A 22,464-nucleotide genomic window follows, 5' to 3' on the forward strand; every position below is an offset into this window, starting at 1 on the left:
CCACTTTGTAACGTTTGCTGACGGATGTTCTGAGGACGTTCACTTACGTCCGCATTTGGACCTCTTTTTGATGTTCGCTGGCGGACAGTTGGAGGACATTCTTCTGAACCAGTATGCGAACGTGCCTGTTTCGTCCCTCATCTGCCATTTCCATAACAACACTTAAAAAATCCAGTCGCCCATGCTTGGACTTTATCATCAGACCTGAAACCTTGCAACTCAGACAAAGTTAATTAAATTAAAGACAAATAAACAAAAAATAAACCCATATTGAATTTTAAAGGGTATTATTCCATAAAATAAAATCCCTTTTTAACTGTGATAATGGAATGCAAAATTCAAAGATTGATAGTATTGTTGTTATTATTATAATTATTATATTATAATATAAACAAAAGATTTAAATTCATTGTAAAATGTTAATGTTAATAACTTTCATTACTGCAAAAGAAAAGTAACTTCTGTAATTAAAGATGTCATCAAATCATGAGTCTGTTTTCAGCATTTAAACATCAAAAACAAAATACACTTTAATAATGTAATTGTACACAGGCTACAATTAGGCCCTATGTATTCCACATACATAAATAAAATAAGGTTGAATCCCTGAAGAGTGATGAATGCAGCCAAGGAAAACATGAAGAATAGAAAAGAAAGTGGGAAAGCACAGGTAAGACAAATAAATTAATTCTTACCTTTTTAATATTTACATATCAAACTGTTGGTAAGCTAACAAGAAAGTTATTTAGGAAAATTATTTTAATATATAAAATATATTAATATCCACAAGTTTCCTACGCCCCATGCGTCAAAAGTGGGAGCATCTTCCGGTTCAAAGTAAACAACGGGGACGTGACACTCATTCATTCAACAGTTGACAGGAGTGATGGGCAAATAAAGCCTAGTGAAGCACCGAGACTTTCCTCTGACTGTTTTGGGAAAAGATTCAAAGCTGTGTCGAAAACAGAGCGAGAGTGGTTAGTAAAAAATAAAGCAGCCGAAAGACTAAAGCTCCGTCACAGTAAGCATTCACCACAATTTCCATAGATCGGTCCATGTTATATGCACAAATAAAAGCCTAACCGTTTGTGTGTTTGTTGAATTTCTGACTCTGCTAAATTAATTTACCCACTGCATAGTGCCATTAAATGTCAGTATGGATATCAATATGATGTAATAGAAGAATAATGTACACATATAATTGCATATATATGGCATACATTTAATTTTCCTGAAATAATTTGTATTCCTCATATTACTTGTAGGACTCGGTATTTAACAATGTAATTATTAAATGGGTCCCAATGAAAATCTACTTGCAAAGTAAGATCTGGGGGTCGAACATTAGGACACGCAAAGTGAATCGCGCACATGATTGGACAGAAAGTGAGGCTTCTACGAAAGTGATTTCTACGTTAACAAGCCTCAAATCGAGGCTTCATCTGGCATGCCCTTTAACACAAGCTCTGATGTCTCGGTTCAAATGGCATTTCACTAGTTGACAGTCATTAAAGATTTAGCGATCCAAACTTGCTAATGATGAGGGAACACAAATTCGAAAAGCATGTTGAGAACCCATATAAGAACGCAATGACATCTCTCATAAAGATGTGCATCTTTACAAAGTAAACAATGGTCTAAAAACACTTAGCCTCTTCGCTAATTAGCACACAAATACCATTGGTATACTACGTCCGCCACCTTACCGGAAGTTGTACCCACGTTGTTTTACAGTAGCGCCCCCCGGAAACTTGTGGATAGCCAATCAAATGAGGTCGTGATCGAGTGACATCACTTACGCGCATGTATCCATGGCAACGCCGAGCTGCTGACTGACAGTTAATGGTCTTACCGGTGATTTCCTCAAACACGGCTTTGAGTTTTTGCTTTTGTCTGGTCAAAAAGGTAGTTATATTTTTTTATACTTGTAGACATTACCGTAACCACTGCGTATCACGTAATACTTACATTTTATGAGAAGTTTCTCTTTTAAAACGTTTGGTGAGGCTGTTCATCGTCGTGTATGACTGCTGGCCGTTAGTCTAAACATTTTCGAAGCTAACGTTATTATGTGAAGTTGAAACGATTAAAGGTGTATAATATTGACAGGTATTTAACTTAAATATTGAATTTCCATATGGTAAAACATACACTGAGACGCACATGCGGCAAAAAAAAGCCTATTTGGTACGAATATCTTCATATGTGCGCTAAATTTCAGACCGCATGGTCTAAATCCAAACTGTCAGCAGTATCTACAAATCTTTTTCAATAGATAAACGATGGTAGACACATAAAATCATGCTACTACTGAATGAGTTCATTTTGTTGTTTTAGGTTAGAGGACAACGGGAAGAATCGCTGTGTGTTGTCTAAGCGATACGTGTGTGCTTCGAGTCATTTTTTTTTAAATAAGTTTATATAATGCTTTTATATAATGCTATTATTATTATTATTGTTACATAATAAGGCTTAAGTTTACAGTGATTGCAATTTCAACACTACATGAACAAACAGCTATATGCATGCTGGCGCTTTTGTGCGAAGTGCATTTTTTTTATATACGCACATAGAAAAGGAACAATGGCTTAAAAATCCTAAAGTAAGTAGGCTATCAATCGGGAAATTCTATGCAGGTCGCTTTCGCGCAGATAATGAGTAGTCAGTTGATTCAGTTTTATAGAATATTATGTCATTATGTGAAAATGAAATCAAGGTTTAGAACCATTGCTGATTTTTAATTTATATATTTTTTTTTAGGTTTCGAACATAAAGGTGGAATCAGATGGATAACACCCAACATCTGGAACACAGGACAGACGACCGACAGATACACACACACAAACCAAAAAAAAAAAAAAAAAAATATATATATATATATATATATATATATATATATATATATATTGTTAACGTTAGCGTGTTGTGTGTTTATTCCTTGGGTAGTTCAAGTTTGTCTGATCTGACTAATGACATGTTTACATATGTTAAAATGACCTGTAGCAAACGTTCACTATAGGTCCCGACAATGTTTCATGAACGTCCCGCAAACGAACTCGTGATGTCCTCATGACGTCTAAAGGACCCTACACGATGACGTCCAGGGGACGTTGTGGCGACCTTTTTTTGTTAGCTGGGCACTTCCTAGATGGATCAAATGGTCCACTGCAAACATAACTATTGAAAAAGCCACTCCATAAAATCTAGCTACATTGCTTGCTCCATCTGAAGAAATTCCCAACAGCCAGGACTGTGCAGAGATTGTACAAATGTTAAGTGTGGATGAACACTTAGATAATTTGCCACTTCAAAATCCTGATTTGATTCTACACACTTAAGCGATATATGTGTGCTTCGAGTCATTTTTTAAAATAAGTTTATATAATGCTTTTATATAATGCTATTATTATTATTATTATTATTGTTACATAATAAGGCTTAAGTTTACAGTGATTGCAATTTCAACACTACATGAACAAACAGCTATATGCATGCTGGCGCTTTTGTGCGAAGTGCATTTTTTATATACGCACATAGAAAAGGAACAATGGCTTAAAAATCCTAAAGTAAGTAGGCTATCAATCGGGAAATTCTATGCAGGTCGCTTTCGCGCAGATAATGAGTAGTCAGTTGATTCAGTTTTATAGAATGTTATGTCATTATGTGAAAATGAAATCAAGGTTTAGAACCATTGCTGATTTTTAATTTTTTTTTTTTTTTTTAGGTTTCGAACATAAGGGTGGAATCAGATGGATAACACCCAACATCTGGAACACACGACAGACGACCGACAGATACACACACACAAACCAAAAAAAATATATATATATTTTAACAAAAAAAAAAAAAAAAAAAAAAAAAAAAAAAAAAAAAAAAAAAAAATATATATATATATATATATATATTGTTAACGTTAGCGTGATATATATATACAGTGGGTACGGAAAGTATTCAGACCCCCTTAAATTTTTCACTCTTTGTTATATTGCAGCCATTTGCTAAAATCATTTTAAAGTTCATTTTTTTTTCCTCATTGATGTACACACAGCACCCCATATTGACAGAAAAACACAGAATTGTTGACATTTTTGCAGATTTATTAAAAAAGAAAAACTGGAATATCACATGGTCCTAAGTATTCAGACCCTTTGGTGTGACACTCATATATTTAACTCAGGTGCTGTCCATTTCTTCTGATCATCCTTGAGATGGTTCTACACCTTCATTTGAGTCCAGCTGTGTTTGATTATACTGATTGGACTTGATTAGGAAAGCCACACACCTGTCTATATAAGACCTTACAGCTCACAGTGCATGTCAGAGCAAATGAGAATCATGAGGTCAAAGGAACTGCCTGAAGAGCTCAGAGACAGAATTGTGGCAAGGCACAGATCTGGCCAAGGTTACAAAAAAATTTCTGCTGCACTTAAGGTTCCTAAGAGCACAGTGGCCTTCATAATCCTTAAATGGAAGACGTTTGGGATGACCAGAACCCTTCCTAGAGCTGGCCGTCCGGCCAAACTCAGCTATCGGGGGAGAAGAGCCTTGGTGAGAGAGGTTAAGAAGAACCCAAAGATCACTGTGGCTGAGCTCCAGAGATGCAGTCGGAAGATGGGAGAAAGTTGTAGAAAGTCAACCATCACTGCAGCCCTCCACCAGTCGGGGCTTTATGGCAGAGTGGCCCGACAGAAGCCTCTCCTCAGTACAAGACACATGAAAGCCTGCATGGAGTTTGCTAAAAAACACCTGAAGGACTCCAAGATGGTGAGAAATAAGATTCTCTGGTCTGATGAGACCAAGATAGAACTTTTTGGCCTTAATTCTAAGCGGTATGTGTGGAGAAAACCAGGCACTGCTCATCACCTGTCCAATACAGTCCCAACAGGGAAGCATGGTGGTGGCAGCATCATGCTGTGGGGGTGTTTTTCAGCTGCAGGGACAGGACGACTGGTTGCAATCGAATGAAAGATGAATGCGGCCAAGTACAGGGATATCCTGGACGAAAACCTTCTCCATAGTGCTCAGGACCGCAGACTGGGCCAAAGGTTTACCTTCCAACAAGACAATGACCCTAAGCACACAGCTAAAATAACGAAGGAGTGGCTTCACAACAACTCCGTGACTGTTCTTGAATGGCCCAGCCAGAGCCCTGACTTAAACGCAATTGAGCATCTCTGGAGAGACCTAAAAATGTCTGTCCACCAACGTTTTCCATCCAACCTGACAGAACTGGAGAGGATCTGCAAGGAGGAATGGCAGAGGATCCCCAAATCCAGGTGTGAAAAACTTGTTGCATCTTTCCCAAAAAGACTCATGGCTGTATTAGATCAAAAGGGTGCTTCTACTAAATACCGAGCAAAGGGTCTGAATACTTAGGACCATGTGATATTTCAGTTTTTCTTTTTTAATAAATCTGCAAAAATGTCAACAATTCTGTGTTTTTCTGTCAATATGGGGTGCTGTGTGTACATTAATGAGGAAAAAAAAAATGAACTTAAATGATTTTAGCAAATGGCTGCAATATAACAAAGAGTGAAAAATGTAAGGGGGTCTGAATACTTTCCGTACCCACTGTATATATATATATATATATATATATATATATATATATATATATATATATATATATATATATTGTTAACGTTAGCGTGTTGTGTGTTTATTCCTTGGGTAGTTCAAGTTTGTCTGATCTGACTAATGACATGTTTACATATGTTAAAATGACCTGTAGCAAACGTTCACTATAGGTCCCGACAATGTTTCATGAACGTCCCGCAAACGAACTCATGATGTCCTCATGACGTCTAAAGGACCCTACACGATGACGTCCAGGGGACGTTGTGGCGACCTTTTTTTTGTTAGCTGGGCACTTCCTAGATGGATCAAATGGTCCACTGCAAACATAACTATTGAAAAAGCCACTCCATAAAATCTAGCTACATTGCTTGCTCCATCTGAAGAAATTCCCAACAGCCAGGACTGTGCAGAGATTGTACAAATGTTAAGTGTGGATGAACACTTAGATAATTTGCCACTTCAAAATCCTGATTTGATTCTACACACTTGCATTGATGGTCATTTGTTAATTTTGGTGGCACTTTTGCCCCTAGCCCCCCTTAATTTCTGAACCTGGGACTATCAATATTAAAATATAATGTGTTATCTAATAATTGTATTGCAATATGCCAGACAGTGATTTTATTTATTTATTTATTTATGTTGTAGTGGTCCACTCCTCCCTTTTCTCAGAAAACAAAAGCGAAACTTATCTCTGCAATTACAACTGCGTGCAAGAGACGGTAAGTGTGTCAAGTGGCAAGTGTATTTAATAGCTTTGTAATTATAGTTCTGTAATTATGTAGTTTTTCAAACGTGCTCATCTTTATCATTATTGTTGAAGTCGTGTAGATTAAGTCTAATAGAATGTAGAAGTTGTTTGTGTAAGTAACTGTTTACACCAAGTGTAAATTGCAACAAATAGCATAGATTGTTGAGGATAGCTTGTTTTCACCAATTGCAAAACATTGATCGATTCACGCAGAGAATATGCTGTTTGTTGTAATGGTAAATTTTGAGCAAAAGGGGATAGTTAACGGCCTGTGCTGATTAATGCAATCAGACCTCAAAACCTATTTTGCTTGTATTATTTAGTTTCTCACTGATCCAGGGAGTTATCACTTAGGAATGTTTGCCATTGTCCTTTAAGATCACTTAATTTTTAATACAATGGGACTTATCAGGTCTGTAAATCCTTTTAATTTTTATTTTACATAGTACGGGCAAGGCAGCATCGTGATAATTTGGCATTCCCTTGTCTAAATACAGGATGCGCTGCTAATAATTATGATAACAACAAAAATAGCATATATAATATTACTTTTAATAGCGAATTGCGAGGCACTGCGGATGTTGATAACTATGCATGTCGTTTACCAAGCGGCACTTTTATTGACTGTATGGGACGTTCGGGTTTGCCCTTAAGTAGGTGACCGTGACTAGGTAAAACAGGTCTGTGACAAGGTAAGTAAACATGTGGTGTAGTTTGTTAGAGCAGAGGTGCCCATACCTTTTACCACGAAGGGACCAAATGCAAACTTGATTGAGGCCATGGGCCAAAAGTAAAAGTTACATTATATCAACTAGTATAAAGTCAACTATATGATCACTTACTGTTTTTCTAGAGTACTTCAGAGGGTCAAAGTACACAATGGCGGAATCTTCTGACGATCAAATTCCTTTTAACTGTCCGATCTGTCTTCATCTTCTGAACAACCCAGTAACTACAACTTGTGGGCACTGTTTCTGTATGAACTGTCTTAATGAATTCTGGGATCGGGACGATCAGAAGGGCAATTACAGCTGTCCCCAGTGCAGGCAGACGTTCAGCCCGAGACCAGCTCTCAGCAGAAACACTGTGCTGGCTGAAGCTGTAGAGAGAATGAAGAGAGAAGCATCAGAAGCAGGAACAGCCTCTCCTGTCCTGAGTTTTGCTGTGTCTGGAGAAGTGGAGTGTGACATCTGCACAGAGACCAAACTAAAAGCCATCAAGTCTTGTCTGGCATGTTTGGCTTCTTACTGTGAAACTCACATTCAAACTCATTATACATCATCTGCATTAAGGAGGCACAAACTGGTCAATGCCTCACCACATCTACTGGACCAGATCTGCTCCCAACATGATAAGCTACTGGAGCTGTACTGTTGCCAAGATAAGCAGCTGATATGTATACAGTGTGCTTTGATCAACCACCAGAACCATAGCATGACTTCACCTGCAGCAGAAAGACAAAAAATACAGGTAAAATGACTGATTCATCTTGTGATAAGTTGTAGCAGTTATATCAATCAGATGGTGTGTGTATGTGCTTACCTGTTTCAACGACATAAAAACATTGTTAGAAATAGTAGTTACACTATTAAGAATTTTGCCTTTGTTTTCCAATGAAAAGTTAAAATGACCTTTAATTGTTCACAGGAACAGTTGAAGTCAAATCAGGATGATCTACAAAAAGATATGCTTCAGCGAGAGATCAAGGTGAAGGAGCTAAGACAAGCCATAGACTCTTATAAGGTAAGTGCATTTTAGCCTGTTATAGTGTATATAATGTTTTATTTTTACCAGTATGCTGCTACATTAATACTTCAGCTATGTCTAGGTGTAGACAATGGGTTGTGTCTAACAATAGTTAGATGTTTATTATTATTATTATTATTATTATTATTATTATTATTATGTGTCTTCTGACAGCTCTCTGCAGAGACTTCAGTGGTGCACAGTGAGCAGATGTTTGCTGAGCTGGTCAGCTCCAGTGAGAAACGTCAAGCTGATATAACGAAGATGATCAGAGCTCAGGAGAAAGCAGAAGTGACCAGAGTTGAGGAGCTCATACTTACACTGGAGCAGGAGATCAGTGACCTGAGAAAGAGATATAACGAACTGGGGCAGCTTTCGCTGATAAAAGATAGCATCAGTTTCATTCAGGTAACAAAATGATATGGTAGAGTTTGGTTTAATAGTGTCAGTAGTAAGGGAAAGTGAGGTATCAATGTCTTTTTGGTACATTTGGGTCCAAACTGCAGTATATTTGCAGCATCAGTACACATAAGACTGTGAGTTCACATGAACTGCCCCCCTAGACTGCCTTTCAAACTATTCTCTAACCATTCAACCATTGAACCAAATAAGCTATTCATCACACATCAAATGAACTGTGGTTGGCACCAAAAGCTCTATTGTGAAAACACCTTATTTTTTCTGATTTCTTGCCTTTTTCTGCATGTAGAAATTCTCATCTCTTTCCCGCTACCAATGTTCAAACTTGTGCACCATTTCCATCAGCCAACATCACACATTTGAAGAAATAGAAAAAGTTGTCTGTGAGCTGAAAAGTCAACTAGATGATCTATGTGAACAAGACATATTGTGGATATCAGAGAAAGGTAAAATTACATATTTTTGACCACTAGAAAGTTTTATAAATCTTAAGAGCTTTACATTTCTTTTACACTTTACGAAGTAAATGGTCCTTGCTCAACTAGGGTGTTGGGGATGATTGCCACGGTTTTTATAGGTAGTATTTGGCATGTTGTTATGTGGTTGGTACACCATCCCCACATCTCTACCTCAGAAAGCTTCACACTGTCAGATCTCATTCATGTCTATAGCACAAACAGTATGGGATCAGTTATGGGCTTAGATCTGAAACTTTAGAGGGGTGATGTGTTTAGAACAAAGTATGTTCAGTAATCATTTTGATGCTTGCAATTATTATAAAATAATAGTAGTGTTGTGAAGTATCCAAGTATAGTGATTGTATTTTGTAATGGCTGATTTATAATTTAGGTGTATGTGAGGTGAAGATTATTAGTATATAGTATAGTATGTTAGTATCTGAATTACTAATTAATAATATATATTAATTTGTTTTTATTGATTATGTTTCTTATGTTTCTTCTGATTTACATTTTACCCCTGCTGAGAGCTTTTTAGAATGTTTTAGTTTAAATGGATAGTTCACCCAAAAATGAAAATTTGAGGTTTATCTGCTTACCCCAAGATGTAGGTGACTTTGTTTCTTCAGTAGAACACAAACAAAGATTTTTAACTTAATCCGTTGCAGTCTGTCAGTCATATAATGGCAGTCAATGGAATCCATGGCTTTGAGAGTCAAAAAAAATATACACAACAAAACCAAATTAAACCCTGCAGCTTGTGACGATACACTGAGGTGTTAAGACATGATTCGTTTGTGTTCTACTGAAGAAATAAATTCACCTACATCTTGGGTGCCCTGGGGGTAAGCAGATAAACATCAAATTTTCATTTTTGGGTGATTTATCCCTTTAAGAAAAAATGTTTGTTTTAATAATTTGAAGAAGAGAAAAAATCTGAAGTCAGAATTGAAATTCATTGTTTATATTGTATAATGTATGCAATTGTTTATAAAGATGCAGATTATATTGTCAGGATTGTCATAACCATGTAATACAAATTTTACATTCCATAGTTCCCGCTGTCCATATAATGGAAAACAATGAAAAAGTCCCAAAGTGTAAGTCAAACATGCCTTTTTAATAATCAGAAACACTTATAGTAGATAAACACACATACACACTTACTGAGGTTTTTTTTTTTCTTCTTCCAGATCTGCCATCCCACCCCAAGACCAGAGAAGAGTTTCTTATATGTAAGAGGCTTTTATAAAACAATTATACATATAAATGTAGATTGAAAGGTGCTAAACTATGGTGACTGAAAAGGGACATGTTCAGTTCACTTTTTGACAAATTCTGTATAATGCATATATTAGCCTTTTCTTAATAACATCTATGAGAAAACTCAACATGTTTGTGCTGCATTTGTATTGATTTGTTTACTTAAAAGATTTATACAAAAACAGATTGATTTTTGAATAAAAAAAAAAGTCATAACTTTATAATCATGCTTATTAATATATTAATAACTAGCGTAACTGAAATCAAATTTGATTTACATACATGCTAACTATCAAATAATGAATGAGTTTGGTCATCAAAACACAATAAAACAAAGTGAATCAAACATGCAGTTCCCCGATCACTGTATAAAACAATGTTAAGTTATGAAAGTTTAATTCCATTTTCTTTTTATCAACAGATTCCTGTGATCTGAATCTGAATCGCTCGTCAGCTTGCAGTCAACTCTCTGTAAAAGACAAGTCTGTTTCAAGAATTAATTCTGGACAACACAGTACCTTGGTGGCTTCACCTTTGCATTTTGGCCAACCATATGTAAGTACATCCCAGGTATATACATACCAGGTGTTGTGTAAAGAGAGTCTATCTGGACGCTGTTATTTTGAAGTTCAGTGGAAAGGGACAGGTTGCTCTATTGCATTCTCATATGACCAGATTAGTCAAGGAGGAGGAACTTTTATCTTTGGCTCTAACAACAAATCCTGGAAATGTGACTTTCCAACAGCTAATCTTAATGTGCAGCATGAAAACCAACAGACTAACATTTGCCTAGTCTCTAAAATTGGAGTTTTTCTTGATCAAGAAGCAGGAACAGTGTCCTTTTACAATGTCTCTGACAAAATGACCCTCCTGCACAGAATCCAGACCACATTCACTGTGCCCCTCTACCCTGGATTTTCATTGAAGAATTGGGTGAATTACTCCTCAGTGACAATTTGTGATCTGTCATCTCCAAAGCAAAATGATTAATCTAATCAGAATTAAAAGTGATAGCTAGTGAATTAACACTAAATACTGTTTTCATTATGAGACATGGCAAAAGCAAACATTTGAAATACACAATATTCCTACACTGCAACAGTGAACAGTTACAACATCAGTGTATATACAGTATATTACAATGTACCATACGAATTACGTAGACAGGCAGCATGCAGTCCATTTGAGTGCCATGTTAAATCATGCCATATTGTTAAAGCATAATCCTTAATTGTGTTTATAGTATTGATCTTAACAAAATGCTAAATTAAGTTGTCAGACTTTTAGATTGTTGGAGGTGGGTTTTGGTCATATATTTCAGTTACTGGGCTGTTGAAATAAAAAAAGAGTTTTTTTTTTATATATATAATTTCTTTTCTTTGTGGAACAAAATGCAAAATTAAGCTATTAATTAAGTTGTCAGACTTTTAGATTGTTGGAGGGTAGATTGTTCATCGAGGGTTATGCTGAATGATGTTTTTGTTTCACTGACCTATTCCTATTAAAAATTGTGGACTCAGGTTAATGTACAACAAATTAATTTTTTTCTACAAACTTTTTTTTCTGAAAAATTTATCTGTATACTTGCAGCACAACAGGCCCATGAAATAAAAATGTAAACTTTCTCAAAACTGTCTCACTTAATTTTGAATTTGAATGCTTTTTGCATGTATTAATTTTTTAATATGTTTGTACTATAACAAGCAATTAATCATAAGGACACAGTAGTTCACACTTACGGGCTATGTACCCATGCACTATGCACTCAACCATATAGTGTATGAATTATATAAGGTTATTTTTATCCATTATCCATAATAGAAGCAGTTTGGAACAGTTAGGACTCTTCTTAGAGCTGGCCTCCTGGCCAAACTGAGCAATTGTTGGAAAGGGGACTTGGTTAGACTGGTGACCAAGAAGCTGATAATCACTCTAGTTGAGCTCCATGATCATATATGCAGATGGGAAAACAAAAGGACAAACATCACTGCAACACTTCACCAATCCAGTGTTTATGGCTGTGTGGCCAAACTCAATCCTCTCCTCAGTGAAGACACATGAAAACCCAATTAAAATTTGTAACAAAGCACCTAAAGAAAATCTTGTAGGTTGTGATAAACAAGATTCCAGAGATCCTCAAAGTTTCATGTTTGGAGGAAACCAGGCACTGCTCATCACCTGCACAGTAGCATCCCAACAGTAAAGTGTGGTGGTATCAGCCTCATGCTGTGGGGCTGTTTTTCAGTGGCAAAGACTGAGGGATGTCAGAAGAAAAGCTCAGCACAGCAAAATATTGAGATAGCCTTAATGAAAACCCAGTCCAGAGCTTTGAGAACCTCAGAATGTGCAGAAGGTTCAACTTCCTACAGGACAATGACCCTAAACACACAGCAAGAGTGGCTTATAGATGACTGTGAATGTCATTGAGTGGCCCAGCCACAGCCTGGGCTTGAACCCAATCAAACATTTCTGGAGAAACCTGAAAATGTCTGCCAGCCCCCATCCAAGCTGACAGAGATCAAGAGGTGAAGGGGTGAGGAGAAGAATGGCAGATAATTGCCATATGCAGATGTGCAAAGCTCGTTGCATCATACCCAAAAATACTTGAGGCTGTAAAGGTGCTTCAGCCAGGTACTAAAGTTGAAAACTTATGCAAAGTACTTATTTAAGTGTTTTATTTTTAATAAATTCACAAAGTTGTCACAAATTTGCATTGTGCTTTGTGATTATGGTGTATGGAGTATATATTGATGTAGGGAAAAAATTTTACAGCAGTTTAACATAAGGCTGCGACATAACAAAACATGAAAAAAATGAAGGGGTATGAATATCTATCTATCTATCTATCTATCTATCAGTGGCGATTTCTTTAAGACTGCAAGGGAAGCTCAGCTTCCCCTATAATGTCACAAAATTAATGGTCAAATTATGTACTATTGTATTAACATTTTATTGACTAAAATGCGTTAGAAAACGTTCATCTCAAAGACGAGTTCGTTCAGAATCAGTTAGATATAGCAGGTCGGCTGACTTGATTTTCTTCTCATACATTCCCGTAGCGTCACAGTGCATTTCCCCGTTGAAGCCCAGCGTCCATTGACTTCAATGCGGCTGCTTTGAACGTTTTTTTTCAGTGCTTTGAAACTAGACGGTCATTGGATAAACGCTGCGATTATGTCCCGCCCACGGACGCTCAGCGTCTCTGGGGGTGAATGAGGAGCAAATGAGGAGTGGGCTGGCCTGGACGCCGAGCTTCTGCGTGATGATTGGAGGGTCTGTCGAAAGATTGCATCTCCTTTTGACTGACAGCGATTTTGTACTATAAGGAATCGCTGAAGCTATTCGCGCTCAGTCCCATCGCGGATTTCTCAAGTTCAGTCGAAATAAAAACTGCTGAAAAACCTATTTCTTTATATTTGCTTGGCGAAATTGCTTGATTTTCATCATACATTTCACACAATTATACACCACATTCCTTGTTTCACTTTTACAGAGTTTAATATTTTTTTTAGATCGTTCATTCATTCATTCATGTTAATATTTAATGTAGTAATCAATATATATATATAGATGACTACATTAAATATTAACATGGAGGATGACTATAAATTAATATATATATATATATATATATATATATATATATATATATATATATATATAGTAATCTTGAAAAATTTTAACATAACATAATGAAACCTTATATTTCTATTAAAATACTTTATAAATAAATAAATAAATCTCCATAATAACCTTATTTAAATTGCAAAATATTTATACTATATAGTAGCATCTGACTAAAAGAAAAAATACATCATATTTTGCATAATAAAACTAAAGCTTTTTTTTTTTACGATTGTTTGCATTGTGACTCACTTATGACAATAAGGCACATTCTTGTGAATAAATAAATAGACAATTTTATGATGTAGACCGAAAATGAGCTTCCCCTATTTGACAGACCAGTAGCCGCCACTGCTATCTATCTAAGTTGACTCTTCTACAATAACTAAGCCTAAATGGCACAAGATGGCAGTGCTGTGCAGCGTGTAGTGTAGAGCCCTTTTACAACATTACATATACAGAAATTAGGGTAGTATATATAAAGTATAAAGTATTAAACAACTAATAATATATTATGAAGTCTGATGTGTTAAATATTATGAATATAAAACCTTGTAAGTTAAATAATATTTTAATATTAATATGCCAAAGTTTCTTGTGTTCAATTTTTTTCTAGAGCGAGAAATACTGCATTTAATTTACGAGAAGTAGGCCTACAGGCATCTTTATCACAAAGACAGAACATAAAGAGAAGAAATAAAATCCTTTACTTTCGTGTGCATTTTTGTGTGCAGTCCAAAATCTATTAAAATCAAAACTTTGATTTAAAAAGTAACGCAAAAGTAATGTAACACATTACGTTCCATAAAAAGTAACTAAGTAACGTGATTAGTTACATTATTAGATGGCAACGCAATATTGTAATGCTTTACTTTTAAAAGTAACTTTCCCCAACACTGATTACAACTGCGTGCAAGAGAGGAAGTGTCCAGTTGCAACTGTGTATTGAAAAGCTCTGTAATTAATCGCAGCATATTTATCTATTCATCTTTATTTATTACAGTAATGTACGGCCAGTGTTGGTGGAGTATTCTGGATTATGATGTTTAAATCTTGTTTGAATATGCCACTACTCTGTTACAAATTAACAAAACACCACGGATTATATTTTTAATAGTCCACAGTTAACACTACTTTTAAAATATTATCCTATTCTATGCATTCCAGAAACGCTTTAATTCTTGGGAAATTTTAGTCGCTGTCGTATGTATGACGTATTGGGTTCAGAGTTCATACTTTTGGCGCCTCTCTCTTGTGCTCCTCGTGGATCGTGGTCTCTCTCATCCTCAGTGAGTACAGAGATTCCCGTGTGCATAGGCACTTTTAATGAACCGAAGTTTGACCTGAAGTTCAACTGATTACTAGGTATTAAACAAGGTTTATATAGGGCGTGTAAACATAAGGTGCGCCCGAGATGCCATGTCACAGTTTGTTAGGAAAACAGTAAGTTAGAAAGGAAAATGATGTCGGTTTGATCTGAAAAGATAGACGCGGCAAACTAATCATTTCATCACCTGTAATAGATTAATTATATAATTAGCGTTTTAAACCATGTGTAGTTTTAAGCATAACGCTACATTTTTGCAAAGATGCATTCATTCATTACCTCATTAAAACTTTTTAGTAGATATTAAACTTCTCTTATAGTTGCAATATTACGTAATCCATAAATTACATTTGAGCTTTTTTTATTTTTATTTTTTATTCAAACTTGAGGTAACATAATCCAATCTTTTTCAGTGACATCACCTAGTTTTTGTTTTTTCACAGCAGCAAAATGGCAGAATCTTCTGATGATCAGAATCTCTTTAACTGTCCGATCTGTCTTCATCTTCTGAACGACCCAGTAACTACAACTTGTGGGCACAGTTTCTGTATGAACTGTCTTAATGAATTCTGGGATCGGGACAATCAGAAGGGCAATTACAGCTGTCCCCAGTGCAGGCAGACGTTCAGCCCGAGACCAACTCTCAGCAGAAACACTGTGCTGGCTGAAGTCGTAGAAAGAATGAAGAAAGAAGCACCAGAAGCAGGAACAGCCTCTCCTGTGCCGAGTTTTGCTGTGTCTGGAGACATGGAGTGTGACATCTGCACAGAGACCAAACTAAAAGCCATCAAGTCCTGTCTGACATGTTTGGCTTCTTATTGTGAATCTCACATCCAAACTCATTATACATCTCCTGCATTAAAATGGCATAAACTGGTCAGTGCCTCACCACATCTACTGGACCAGATCTGCTCCCAACATCGTAAGATACTGGAGCTGTACTGTTGCAAAGATCAGCAGCTGATATGTATGCAGTGTGCCTTGATCAACCACCAGAACCATAGGATAACTTCACCTGCAGCAGAAAGACAAAAAATACAGGTGAAGTGTCCGATTCATCTGCATAATATTTTGCATCAATAAATAAACTGATGCAAAATTGGTCAGTCAAATATAGTAAACAGAGAAAACTTATTTTAGAATAATTATCAGTATCTCATAATATTGTCAAATGAAGCTCAAAGTTCATTTAAGTAACATTTAAAACAAATGAGGGTCTTATGAGGGTTTTAACAGCCAGTGTGTCACACACTCAGTTGTGTTCATTGTTTCGCTTGGTAACAGTGAAAAACTTTGTGAATAGTTTCCTTAACAAACATATTACAGAAATGATGTTGAACTATTGCAAATTCAATCACAGGTACAGTTGAAAGAAAATCAGGATGGGCTACAAAAGGAAATGCGTCAGCGAGAGTTGAAGGTACAGGAATTAAGACAAGCTGTGGACTCTCATAAGGTAAGCTGATTGTAACTTGTAGTTACTAATTTTAACACTATGCTATTTCATTAGTACCTCAGATTGATATGCATATGCAGTTGATCTGGACTGTAGACAGCTATATGATTATCGTACTTATTAAAGTAGTACTGTACAATAATTACTGTACAATGAACTATATTGTATAATATTTTTGTAACTAATGTGCCATTGGACTATGGGGAAAAGTTAAACATTTCATCTAACAGTGCTCTGCAAAGGCAGCAGTGGTGCACAGTGAGCAGATGTTTACTGAGCTGATCAGCTCCATGAAGAAAAGACGAGCAGAGATAACAAAGATGATCAGAGCTCAGGAGAAAGCAGAAGTAAGCAGGGTTGAGGAGGTTATACTTGCACTGGAGCAGGAGATCAGTGACCTGAGAAAGAGACACGACAAACTGGGGCAGCTTGCCCTGGTAGAGGATGACATCTATGTCATTCAGGTAACAGATCATCTACAAGATTTTTTTTTTTTAGGGATAGTTCACCCAAAAAGGACATGCCCAAGGGCGCCATTGTGGAATGTATCATGACATGACATGACACGATGCGTAGTGTTACTTTCCACAATTGCACCCTAGCGTGATGTGGGTAATTGTTTAATAAAGTCCGCCAGAGTGCAGCCTTTGATACAGTCTTGCATAACATCCTACTAGACAGGCAGGCTTCCCTGGGAATTACGGGGACCTGTCTGTCCTGGTTTAGATTGTTTCTCTCTGGACGCACTCAGTTTGTGCAACTTAAACAATGAATCATCAAATGTTTCTTCAGGTTTTCCACAAGGTTCAGTCTTGTGCCTTCTTTTATTTATTTATTGCCTCTGGGACAAATCTTAAGAAAATTTGGCATTCATTTTCATTGTTATGCAGACAACAACCAGCTTTATATGTCTTCTTTACGCACTTCTGTCTTTCCTTCACCTTCTCTGTTAAGCTGTTTGGCTGAAATCAAAACCTTGTTTACATCTAATTTTCTGAAACTCAAACTGAAATAATTCTTGTAGCATCCAGGTCTAATTTGGCAAAATCTAGTTGCTTTTCTGTGTCTATTGATCAGTCCTCCTCCTTTACAGGTAAAAAGTTTAGGTGTCATCCTTGATAATACACTATCTTTTAAAACTCACATTAATAATACTGTCAGATCCACTTATTTTTACTTATGAAATATAAGCCGTACCATCAGAATTTTGTTCTATTTGGAATATGAATGACACTTGAATTCTGTAACATCCAGTCAAATCAGAGTTCTCTTAAACCGCACATAGCTTTTAAAACAGGCAAACCACTTTCAGATCAACCAAATAAACTGAGCTGTGAATTTTATTCATTTTTTTTTTTTCTTCATCTACAGAAATTCTCCTCTTTTCCCCACTACCAGTGTTCAGACTTGTGCAACACATCTGTCAGCCAACAACTGACATTTGAGGAAATAGAAAAAGTGGTCAGTGAGCTCAAAAGCCAACTGGATGATCTCTGTGAACAAGATGTTGTGAGGATATTAGAGAAAGGTGAAAGACCTTTATAAGATGTTTGTGTATATAATTTTTACAGTTTGGAAAACATGTCTTAAGTTGCATTCATTATTTGTAGTGCGCCAGCCCCCCAATAGCAATAAGCTTTGTGCTTTTGATACTTTTAATATGAAACAAAATCAATTTTATAGCAAAATAAAAACTGTCTCTTACAATAATGTTTTTCAAGCTCTTTAATGTAGCTTGGCAGATCGCTGTATTCATGTGAAGCAGTTCATTCAATTATACTGTTTTCTTTGTGAAAATTTCACCACCTACTCCGCAAAAGCGTTTGTGGTGCCCAACCTTTCATTCCTCGTGTGAATTTAATTAAAACAGGAATAATAAGTTCTAAAGGTGAAGTGGACTCCAACTCATCGACATAAGTTACATTGTTATCTTTCTGAGGTATATAGCATTGTGACTATTCACAAGCTGTTTTATTCACGTTATAATGCAGTAAATGATTGGACATAATATTTAATGTCTTCTATTCATTATCTGTAGCGCACCAGCCACCCAGTAATCGCAATAATTTTGTGCTTTGTTGCTTTTAATATAACACTGCTCAGCTTTCAAGTTCTGTTAATTTTATCACAAAATACAAATAATAAATGTGTTTTTCCTCTTTATTTCAAGTTATAGCAAGAAGGAACAACAGAAGAATGGGATAAAAAAAAAAAAAAACGGTTTAGCCTAATTTAACGGAACAAATGTCTCATTATTGTAATTGGAAAGATAACTTTATGCAGCTTAAACTGAAGCGAAAACAGCTATCTGTCACGCCACATTAAAAAGTGTAAAAACACATAATTGTAAGACACATTGTTTGTATTTTGCTATAAAGCTGACAGAATTTGAAAGCTAAGACTTTCAAATTTCTCCCAGGGCCCCATCTGGGCAATTTGCATGCGCAACAGGCTAGAATATACTCTCAAAATATTAGAATTTTAATCTTGGAATTGCTACAAATTAATTTTCATAATTTTGACTTTATTCAAATTTAATTTTGACAAAATATTTTGACTTTATTTTTAAAACATTTTGTCTTTATTATCGTAATTTTGACTTTATTCTAGAAATATTTCAACTTTATTCTCATAGTATTTTGACTTTATTATTGTTATTTTGACTATATTCTTATAATTTTGACTTTATTCTTGAAATATTGCAACTTTAATCTCGTAATCTTAGAATTTTTTTTAAACAAGGCACTAAAACGCCATCATTATATACAGTATGCAGGCAGATTGTAAAAATCATGCATGTTTATCTTTTTAGTTCCCACTGTCCATGTAATGGTGAACTCTGTGAACAATAAGATGCTCAAAAAGTGTAAGTCAACATTCTTTTTTTCTCTCACATTACACACACAAAAAAATCTCCACTACAAAAAATTATATACATAATGTTTTGTTTATGTTCAGATTTGCCATCTCAACCCAAGACCAGAGAAGAGTTCCTTATGTGTAAGTTGCTTAGTAATTGTGTATAAATGTGCTGAATGCAGATACACAACACATTTTATAGAGTGAAGTCCTGTGGGAGCATCCTGAGGATGCCAACCCTGGAGAGGCTTTTACTGAAATTGAAATTTTTATTGAAATTGAAATTAATTGAAAGATTAATCCAAGATCTGACAAGAGTGAGTAGAAGCCCATGCTAACTCAAGTGTATAATGCAGTTTTCTTTTTATCAACAGATTCCATTGATCTGAATCTGAATGCTTCTGGCTACTCTGCGCTCTCTGTGAAAAACAGCAAATCTGTGGTAATGTGTAATAACAGTTACTTGACTAATGAGCACAATTTTCAGGTTTTGTGTAAAGAGAAGCTATCTGGACGCTGTTATTTTGAAGTTCAGTGGGAAGGAGCAGGCTGCTGTATTGCATTCTCTTATGACAGTATAACAAGTTCTGTCTTTGGATCTAACAAAATATCTTGGAAATGTGGCTTTCCAAAATCGAATATTAGTATGTGGCACAATTGGCGCCAGACTGACATTTCCTTGGTCTCTAAAATTGGAGTGTTTCTTGATCAAGAGGCGGGAACGGTGTCCTTTTACAGTGTCTCTGATAAAATGACCCTACTGCACAGAATCCAGACCACATTCACTGCACCCCTCTACCCTGGGTTTTCACTTTATAAATTGGGAAATGACTCATCACTGACAATTTGTGATCTTCCGTAGCTAAACATGTAAATCTAATCTGTACCAACAGTGCCAATTATTGAACAGACAATAAATACAGCTCGAACAGTAATAGTATTAGATGCAGTATATGTGCTCTCATACAGCATTGGTAAATTCTTTAATTATAGAGTTAATTATATTAACTTCACGAAAGGTTGTGGGGGGGGGGGGGTCTTTTTTTTATGATTTCCACTTGTTCTTCTGTCTTATGTTGTAATTGTGTGAAACATGTCATTGGATGCTCTGTGTGTTCTGCCTGTTTCAGTGGCATTCTCTGTTTTTTTTCACTCACTTTATAAGGTGTTTATGCTAAACAATGTATGTGTTTAAGTAATTCCCTTATATTAGACTTAGACTGAACTTCCATGGTGAACTGAATATATTATGAAAAATAAATTACTTTGTTGTTAATAGATCTGTATTACAAAAAAAAACAAAAAAACATTAAAGATATTTAACCAATCCCAGAACTGTCTTTCTTGATTTTGCACAGCACCTTGGAATGTATTCATTTTGCAGAAGGTGTTATCTCAAGTGACATGCAAATTAGGAATATTACAATAACCCGCAAGTGATCATTAGAGGACAATAAGTTTTTAAGCATTAATAGTGTTATATTGGGGTGCCAGGTGCCGTCTGACCATTTAACCTCTACTTGCATTATGCATGTGGGGTTTTCTATTTCAAAAGACAGATGCCAAAACTGGTGTGGGGGTGTGTGTGTGTGTGTAGGAGGTCAGAGATTAAGAATGGCTGGATTACTGAGGCATCCAGCAGTAGGTGGTAGTAGATACAATGGGAAAAGCCTGATAGAGACATTTAAGCCTGCTTTCTTCTAAACAACACATCCACCCACACACACACACTTTTTGTGGTCTGCTTCAGTCAGGGTCTGTAATAAGCGTGGCAGAGGTCAGCAGGGGTCGTATCAAACCTCTTTTGTGCAGTCAGCATTCTTATTTTATCTCTGAACTATTAAATGTGGACTGTGAGACATTTGTATTATAAGCAATAACAAAATGGTCTTCTGTAAAATGCTAGGCAAATAAAATTGAATTTACACTGAAATACATTGACAAAGCGAATTGGAGTGGCACTAGTTTTTACAACAGTTTTTTTAAAGGATTATACAGTTGAAGTCAAAAGTTTATTTACACCTTGCAGAATCTGCAAAATGTTCATTATTTTAACAAAATAAGAGGGATCACATGAAATGCATTGTTTTTTTGTTTATTCGGACCTGAATAAGATATTTAACGTTAGATGTTTACATATGGTCCACAAGAAAAAAACTGATAACATTTACAAAAATTACCCTGTTCAAAAGTTTACATATGCTTGATTCTTAATACTGTGTTGTTACCTGAATGATCCACAGCTGTGTTTTTTTGGTTTAGTGGTAGTTGTTCATAAGTCCCTTGTTTGTCCTGAACAGTTAAACTGCCTGCTGTTCTTTAGAAAAGTCTTCTAGGTCTCACAAATTCTTAGCTTTTTTTTTTTTAGCATTTTTGTGTATTTCAACCCTTTCCAACAACAATGTATGATTTTGAGATCCATCTTTTCACACTGAGGGACTCATGCAACTTTTACAGAATATTCAAACGCTCACCGATGCTCCAGAAGGAAAACCCATGCATTAAGAGCCAGGGGTATAAACTTTTAAAAGGAATGAAGTGTGTACAAAAGTGAATGATGTGTACCTTTTTCTTTTTTTTGCCTAAACATCATATATATATATATTTTTACATTTAGTACTGCCCTACAGAAACTACAGATGATATTTAGATGTTTCCCAGAAGACAAAATAAATTAAATTTACTCTGATTTTCAGATTCAAAAGGTTTTCGCCCTTTGGTTCTTAATGCGTTGTGTTTCCTTCTGGAGCATCAGCGAGCATTAAAATACACAAAAATGCTGAAAAACCAAAGAATTTGTGGGACCTGAAGGATTTTTCTGAAAAACAGTGGGCAGTTGGAAAAAAAACCTGTGGATACCATTCAGGCAACAACACAGAATCATCATGTAGCTATTATATCTAAACGTCTTTTATGTGAAATATCTTCTTCAGGTCAGTACTAAATAAAAAATAACATGCATTTTGTATGATCCCTCTTATTT

At 35.8% G+C, this 22,464-nt stretch overlaps 2 protein-coding genes across 6 annotated transcripts; both read left to right on the plus strand.

Annotated features, from left to right (window-relative positions):
- The first annotated feature begins 6,270 nt into the window (after positions 1–6,270).
- Positions 6,271–11,811, plus strand: LOC127174843 (E3 ubiquitin/ISG15 ligase TRIM25-like). The gene is made up of 8 exons (XM_051125461.1): positions 6,271–6,299; positions 7,182–7,798; positions 7,976–8,071; positions 8,249–8,482; positions 8,784–8,940; positions 10,008–10,052; positions 10,146–10,187; positions 10,637–11,811. Exons 2-8 carry the CDS (start codon positions 7,208–7,210, stop codon positions 11,203–11,205), a joined length of 1,734 nt encoding a protein of 577 aa, XP_050981418.1. The 5' UTR covers positions 6,271–6,299; positions 7,182–7,207; the 3' UTR covers positions 11,206–11,811.
- LOC127174845 (E3 ubiquitin/ISG15 ligase TRIM25-like) lies at positions 10,726–20,792 on the plus strand. Of its 5 annotated transcripts, none has more exons than XM_051125467.1 (8): positions 10,726–10,770; positions 15,610–16,207; positions 16,527–16,622; positions 16,853–17,086; positions 17,994–18,150; positions 19,435–19,488; positions 19,581–19,622; positions 19,856–20,792. In XM_051125467.1, exons 2-8 carry the CDS (start codon positions 15,617–15,619, stop codon positions 20,341–20,343), a joined length of 1,662 nt encoding a protein of 553 aa, XP_050981424.1. In that variant the 5' UTR covers positions 10,726–10,770; positions 15,610–15,616; the 3' UTR covers positions 20,344–20,792. The 5 variants fall into 5 exon arrangements, with proteins under 5 accessions (XP_050981424.1, XP_050981421.1, XP_050981423.1 ...); XM_051125464.1 differs by lacking the exon at positions 10,726–10,770 and adding an exon at positions 15,068–15,128; XM_051125466.1 differs by lacking the exon at positions 10,726–10,770 and adding an exon at positions 15,076–15,128 and having other exon boundaries at positions 15,613–16,207.
- Positions 20,793–22,464: the final 1,672 nt, after the last annotated feature.

This window comes from Labeo rohita, chromosome 13 (assembly GCF_022985175.1).
Source record: "Labeo rohita strain BAU-BD-2019 chromosome 13, IGBB_LRoh.1.0, whole genome shotgun sequence".
Lineage (NCBI taxonomy): Eukaryota > Metazoa > Chordata > Actinopteri > Cypriniformes > Cyprinidae > Labeo > Labeo rohita.